The sequence below is a fragment of the Aricia agestis genome, chromosome 20 (genome assembly GCF_905147365.1).
Source record: "Aricia agestis chromosome 20, ilAriAges1.1, whole genome shotgun sequence".
Taxonomy (NCBI): domain Eukaryota; kingdom Metazoa; phylum Arthropoda; class Insecta; order Lepidoptera; family Lycaenidae; genus Aricia; species Aricia agestis.
The window spans coordinates 9538705-9546562 of record NC_056425.1 but is presented as its reverse complement, the minus strand read 5'-3'; the positions used below and the strand labels follow the sequence as shown (position 1 = coordinate 9546562).

At 35.1% G+C, this 7858-nt stretch overlaps 1 protein-coding gene across 1 annotated transcript; it reads left to right on the top strand.

Moving 5' to 3' along the window:
* Positions 1–70: 70 nt before the first annotated feature.
* On the top strand, positions 71–5732 carry LOC121736923 (polyadenylate-binding protein 2). The gene is made up of 7 exons (XM_042128392.1): positions 71–252; positions 339–498; positions 928–1072; positions 1770–1902; positions 2396–2525; positions 3321–3457; positions 5575–5732. Exons 2-7 carry the CDS (start codon positions 406–408, stop codon positions 5609–5611), a joined length of 675 nt encoding a protein of 224 aa, XP_041984326.1. The 5' UTR covers positions 71–252; positions 339–405; the 3' UTR covers positions 5612–5732.
* Positions 5733–7858: the final 2126 nt, after the last annotated feature.

The window sequence follows — 7858 nt, the reverse complement described above, 5'->3', positions numbered from 1 at the left end:
AAGAGGTTTTTATAAAAAAATAATGTCATATTTTATGTCAATGTCAATTTATCTGTCATTTCTATTTTTTTGACAGATTTGTGAAATTTGTTTGGCGTTAAAAATATTTTTACAAACAAATCGTAATTTATTTTAGCAATCTAAGATGTTTGTGAAGTAAATCTTTTAATAAAAGACCTACTGGAACTCATAAATACTTTAAAGAAGTATTTCGATCGCAGGTCCTTTGAATACATTTTAATTTGGTTACCGGTACGTCAGACGTAAAGCTTCTGTAGAACGGCTATTTTTGTGTTATAAAATTAAGTGATCGTATTAAATGAGATGTTTCTTTACAGATAAGCTGTGCAGTGTTGTTTTATTTTATTTTTCTTTTGTTGTTTACGTTGAAGAAGATTTGTTGATATGGCAGAAAATGACGATTATTTAGACTCGATCGACAATAATCATACAGACGAAACTAACGGCTCGCTAAACATGACCGATAATAGCTTGGGCGTAAGTACAGATTGCAAATAATTATTGTAAATGTATAGCTTACAAGTAATTCCTCTCATCCGCCAATCATTTTCAAGAATTTAACCACTATTGCTCGTAAATTAGCAGCAGGTTTTTACTGCTTTTACATTCGCTTTCAATTTACCGTTATTTATATGAAATATTCGCAAGTTACGTGGTTGTTATTGATAATCTGTTCTGTTCCTAAACATGTTTTTTTTTAAATATATTTATAACTATTTGAATAATTATAGTATACTACCTATATGAAATTGATATAAAGTAATTCAACATATTGGCAAATTCAAAATGGATTATGACGGAAAAAAAGTTATGATTTATAATATGTAGTTCAGGCTGAACCACACAATAATTTCAGCCAATTGTTTTTTGCCTTAAAAAGAACAACTTATTAATTAACATTTGTAGGGCAATGAGGCTTCTGGCATGGAGTTGCCGGAGCTAGCCGCAATCAAGGCCAGAGTAAGAGAGATGGAGGAGGAAGCTGAAAAGCTGAAACAGATGCATACTGAAGTGGACAAGCAAATGAGCTTAGGAAGCCCCCCTGGACTGAGTTAGTAAAATCTGCTGTTTTTTTATGAAATCCTGCAGTTTTAGAGTTTAGACTAAAATGATATGGTTTCATCTGAAATACAAATCACTTTTCCTAAAGAAACCTTAAGCTTTTTCTGTTTCTGGACATAGATTTTAGTTTTGCAATATTTAACAGTGATAAGACTAGTCAGAAGCCAGATTAGCAGAAGTATTCTGTATGTAAATTATTAATGAACTTAAATTGTATGCATTTTTTTACAATTGTGCAAGTTGACTGTTACATGCTATCTAGCAGGGAAAATACTGTGGTTTCTTAAAACACATCTTGTTGAGTATGAATGGTCTTATCTCTATCCTGCCAGCCAGTAGATTAGCTAAAAGGAGAAGAGTTTGATTCTGTGTTAACCCTCTGTGGCTCAGTGGTGAGCGCGTCGGTAGCTCAAGCCGGGGGTCGCGGGTTCGAATCCCGCCGACGGAACAAAAAGTTTTCAATGTTCCCAGGTCTGGATGTGTATTAAATATGTGTATGATATAATAAAAATCTTAAATTTATGTATAGTATAAAAGTATTAAATATATTTCCGTTGTCTGGTACCCGTAACACAAGTCCATCAGGACTTAGCATGGGGCCAGACTGATGTGGTATGAAGCGTCCATAGATAGATATTAATAGATAGATATATTAACCCTATATTAACATCTATTTATAAATACAGCAAGTCCACTCAACATGTCATTGGAGGAGAAAATAGAAGTGGACAACAGATCAGTTTATGTTGGCAATGTGGACTATGGAGCATCTGCCGAGGAATTAGAACAACACTTCCATGGATGTGGATCTATTAATAGGTTGGTTTTTTATTTCAATTGCTTCCTACATGAATTTGAAAACATTTAATTTGAACGTAATTATGGATAGAATGAATAAATTTTTGTATTCTCCTACTAATCCTGTATTTAGCTTAAAATCTCTTGTTGTCATATTTTCAACTATTTAACAAATTAAGTTAACAATTTGTTCTTTTTTTTAAAGCGGAATGCAGTGATAAATTTTTAAGTTATGTAATCCACTCATTGTATTTAAGGGATTTAGATCTAAGTTTTTTGTAATTATTTATATGTTTTAAGGCCGACTTAATCTTACGATGTAAGGCCTATAAATAAAGAAAAAAAAAATAAGTACTTGAAGTTTTCTGTAATAGATAGAGACGAGTATTTCATCCAAGGGATAATATTTTTAATTTATTATAATCACCTGAACCACTAATTAATGATTTTTGTGTAATCTTTTCCACTTTTATTATTACTCTAGGAATTCATATGAAACACTTGTCAATTACAGGGTAACAATCTTATGCAATAAGTTTGATGGGCATCCCAAAGGGTTTGCTTATGTGGAGTTTGGTGACAAGGACAGTGTACAGACCGCTATGGCTATGGACGAATCATTGTTCAGAGGACGTCAGATAAAGGTAAAAATTATGTGCATAAATTTTAAATAGTGTAATGTTCATGGTACCTTACGATAAATCAAGCAATGTAGCTTGCTTAGTTGCAAGTTGTTAGTTAGTTAGTTTATGTGGTCATAAACTGGTTATTTATGAATTTGATGCCTCGATCGCGGATTCTTGGAAAACTATATTCTATTGTTATCGCTGGCGAATTCGACCGCTTAGGAGTTGATAGGTTAAAAAATTGATTTGATTATCAAAATCATTTACAGATATTAATAGATTTCTTACAAATTTCTAAAAGTCCTTTGCTCAACAATTATTAATATTGGTTGTGACTACTGCAATTGTTTGTCACTATAAAGTACTATAAACTGCGACTGCTAGATAGTTTTAATTGCTTATATTATTCATTAATGATAGCTAAGTCAATTCATTCAAGTCTTACTTACTGAATAAGATTGATGATCTGTAAGGGAGATTGCAGACGACAGACTTTTTGTGCGATCGAGTCTGCGGCGCCCATACAGTCGTCATGGCCGCGCCATGCCGACTGTATGGGCGCCGCAGACTCGATCGCAAAAAGTCTTTCGTCTGCAATCTCCCTAAGGCATTTTAACACACAATAAGTCACAACGCTTTGTCTGTTATGTCTATGTAACATTGTTTAATTATGTGTAAGGACGTGCGCGTTTTCTGCTGTAGCATTTGGGAAAACAAGCGAGCTGAATCCATGAGCGCAGAAGACGCGCATGTCTGAACGCGCCCTAAGGATGGCAGTGTACACAGAGTCTAATTATATTTTTACACTTGCAGGTGATGCCGAAGCGTACGAACAAGCCGGGGCTGTCCACCACGAACCGGCCGCCGCGGGGCATGCGTGGCCGCGGGCGGGCGCCGCGCGGCGGCTACGCTGGCTACTTCTCGGGCTACGGGCCCATGCGCCGCGGCAGGTACAACCCATATTAATAATAGTCTGTTCGCGTTATACAGTGAATCATGTGAATAACAGCCATATTGGTCAATAGCGTTATGTTTTACATTCATATCTTATGATATGCCACATTGCTTTGTTGTGTGTAACATTCATACTTTTTATATGCCATAATGCCACATTGCTTTGTTGCGTTTTACATACATACAATTTTAGATATGTCACATTTTAACGTTTTACGCACATATTGTATAATATGCCACTTTGCTGTGATGCAGTCGGAAAGTGTTTATTTACACAGAAATTAGACATGATTCACTGTATAAACGTGAATGCACTATGTGTATGAGGTTATATGACTTACAGACTCGGTTTAAAGCTACCAATGACTATGATAGGATACACAATCTACTGCTTGCTACTTGATAAAATGAACATTAAGATGATATCGATATAGTTGCAGTCATGGGTAACATGTGGGCCGAGTCTAATCAACACAAGGCATGAGGTTATATCATAGTACTTACAGTTTGTACCTTTTCCCTGTAAACTACAATATGCAAAGGCAGATTGAGTTTTTTTTATTGGGTCTTCTCAAGCCATTGAGCCAAGACAAAAACTTTATATATTTATAGATAAAATTTTTCAGAACAAAACTTGTAATTGCTTGATAAATTTATTAATTTATTATTATCAAAACAAATAAATTCAAGTCAAATTGCCAATAATATTATACCATCATATAAGCATTAATGAACCAATCTGTAAATATCACTATTAAAACCTCATACTTCATAACACTATCCAACCAGAAGTCAAGGACTGATTTACCAAAATGTATACTATTTATATATTGCACTCCTTCTTTGCTCAAATTGCTACCTACTCTATTTTATCTAATTTTATATTGTAAAACCTATAGTCCTGTCTCAGGACAGCGAGAGATTCGTCAATTGATCTATGGCTTCTTATCTCTCATTTGCTCACGAAAATATTGATATCTAGCACACTTATCTGCGTGGAAACAAGGTTCCAATATTTTGTGTAAATGAAAGAGACAAGCAATAGATCAATGGACAAATCTCACCCTGTCCTGCGACCAGTATATAGAAGTTGAAGGGTGCATATAGTTTTATAATATGGTATGGATGCATTTAGTTGATTTCAAAGTTTGTTATGTTGGTAGTGGCTTTGATTGAGCTTACTCTGATATATTTTAGTTGACTGTTGTATTTTTTTCTACATTATGTAGTTTACTATTGCATAATACTGGCTCTTTTTGGATCAACTTGGATTATTTATTTATGTTGTACACATTGTTGATCCCGATTGTCGCCAATGTTGTTTTGTCTATGGATTCGTTATTGCGTCCATAGACAATGTTAGTTGTATATTTCAATTAAATTGTCAAGATAATAAGATTTGTTCAAAAAAGAATTTATAAAGTGCAACCGTTTTCAATAAAACATATGAATGAAGCTACACGTATTTTAATGTTTATGCCTTCCTTTATTTTAGATGCATGGTAGATCGTATCAGTGGTACGCTGCTCTTTGGTATTGTTTGAGGTATATGGAATGCATGGCCCCAAATGGTTAAAAATATACGCACAAGAGCGCTGACAAGAATACATTTCTATATATTTTCTTAAACTCTTATTACATATTTCTGCTTCGCACAGTAGCAGGCTAGGTATTATCCTCGATGTTCGCAAGCCACTAAAGCTTGGTCATAAAATTTAAAATCCTATGCTACTTGTCTCTATCACTCACTCACTCACATATTTCTATCGCACTTAAGCGCTATTGGTTTTGAGGTTTTTGTGCATGAGTGAATAAGACAAGTAAAGTAGTGTTATGTCCATGTACTGTCAAATATATTGATAAAAATAGGCAAATGAGGGACCTATATTTAATGAGTTGGGTAATATTGTGTCATTTGCCCAACCGATTGACCCTGACTATGATTGACACGACATAACCTGAACAAAATAAAATCGGTAGGTCTGCCATGTGCCTATGAATCAAATCAAAGTATCTAATAGTACGAAATCCATTGTGTTCTGCAATTATACTTTAGGATATTCAAACCGTTTCTCGAGTAGTGTATGTGTCTCACAGCGTACCTTGTTCACAGAGGGTTCAGGCGCGGCTCGTATTACTCTCCTTACTGAGTGCGGTAGAGGGGGCGGCACCCCCGCTCTCGCCTTGAGTGAAGTGCGTAGTTAAGTTAGTGCGAACTAGGATAAGTGTGACTCCAGTGGATGTTCGGTAAAGTATTCGGGTCGTCATGAACACAATGTGCATTTAAAATATCTCCTTACGGTGAAGCCTAACGAGCGTAATTTGTGAATTGTGAGTCGCAGAATTTCGTTTGGCAGATATTCTGCTGCATTCAGTTTCATAGAAAATTTCTATTTCAATCACACGAGCGTAATTTTGTGAGACATGCTTTGTATGAAAAAATATTTATGCGACCAAAATTCTGCGACTCACTACTCACGAAATTACGCTCGTTTGGCCTCACCCTTACTGTCCGTGTTGAGTAATTCCACAGCGTAGTATGCCAATAAATTAGAGTGATGCTCCGTTGTGATGTGTTGCGTCGACGAAACGAAACAACGTGGCATACCATATGCCACATGGCAGCGTTGCGGCGACGGACGGCAACACATTACATTATGCGTTTATGACAGTGCAACGTGTCATTCATCTTTACAGTTCGACAAGGCTTTATTTGAACGTGGCGAGAAAAGGAACTAAACGCTTCTATCATAGAAAAACGTCATTTTTGACATTCGTTTGACAGTTCTCCTTTACCAGCAGCGCTCCCGTCAATGTCACCCACGTTCAAATAAAGCTCTGTCGACCTGTATCTTTTGTTCGTCGTTCCGTTACTACGTCCAACAACGCATTAAGCTGGAAACAAATAATTATCGGACGTTTTTAACGGATGCGGCTCGGGCACATTGTCTTACGTATAAGTCGCGGACGCGACCTTGAGCGTTCGGACGTCCGAGCAGAATCTGGCTAGCCGGATGTTTTTGCATCTGCGGACGTCCGTGGTTATCCTCGTCAGCCGCGACTTATGAAAACGTCCGATAATTTGTTTCTAGCTTTATGCAACACATCAATTTGACATATCGTGGCATACAAGCTGCGGCGCACTGCAACCGTTGTAGGCTCGCTCTAAGGGGGGTATTACATTATCATTTATATATGATCATTTCTATGATCATATATAGGATCCAATATATATGATCATTTGATCATATGTGCATATTACATTATCATATTTCATTGATCCTATTTTACGTCATATGTGGTTTCAATAGCCAATGGAGAGCGCTAACGCTGACAGGTATTGACGTCAGGGTTACTAGATCTCAGAGAATTCGATTTGTCAAAAGACATCGTCATTTTTAATATGGCTTGTTTTTTGTTATTTCAGCAAGATTATCCAAGTATATAATTAGAAAAATAATGACATTACTCTTTATTTTTATATTATTAAGAAATTAAAAACTCTTTTTTATATTAAATAACTGGCAACACCTATTTCTATGACCGTATTGGATCCAATCTCTCAGCAAATGTCAAAAATCTATGATCAAGGAAGAAATGAATCATATATTACATTATCCAATATCATTGACTCAATGATCTTGGATCCAATATATATGATAATCTAATATCCCCCTAAGGCACCACTTATGAATCTCCGAAGTAGAATAATTCAAAACGGACTATAATTTGTACAGTTTTATGTATTTGATGGTAGGATTTGATGCGATAATAGATTCTTAACTGGCCACATGCTCTTGTCATTTGCTGTAAGAGAACAACTGTCATATTGATACAATAGCAAAAAAAAATCACGCTATTTTCTATCTATCTGTACCATGTTTTAAAATACATAGAACATCTTACTGGTGAACTTTGCAACCAAAAGATTAGGACTGGTATGTGCAAGAATATCACTTATTCATTAGCTGATGACCTTATTTGAAAATTAATATCTGATTCTATTACATATATAAATTAACCAACAATTTTACTAATATAGTAAGACGTATCTTTCTAATGACCAAAATTCTTGAACAGAATTTTAGGGGCACCTAATCTCTTCGAGCAAAATCTTTGAGTACTTTCCCACCTTTTTATTAATAATAATTAAGTAAAAACTAAATAGATGTACACTCTAAAGAGTAGGTAAAACTAGTATAGCTAAAAGTTTTGCTGACAAAACTAAATGACATTTCAATGAATTATTGTATTAATCATATTATTATGCAAAATATTTTTCAATTGTAAATACATTTTGCAGCAAGTTGTTCAGTTTAAATGCTACTATGACTATAGAGAGATGTTGTGCAGAATTTTATCTGTAAAAATTAGATTTAAGTGATATCTGTATGGTA

Excerpts from the sequence above, each read along its gene's own strand:
- LOC121736923 (XM_042128392.1), top strand. The coding sequence starts at position 406 with ATGGCAGAAAATGACGATTATTTAGACTCGATCGACAATAATCATACA. Across the intron at positions 499-927 it reads TGACCGATAATAGCTTGGGC|GGCAATGAGGCTTCTGGCAT; the intron begins GTAAGTACAGAT and ends TAACATTTGTAG. Across the intron at positions 3,458-5,574 it reads GGGCCCATGCGCCGCGGCAG|AGGGTTCAGGCGCGGCTCGT; the intron begins GTACAACCCATA and ends CCTTGTTCACAG.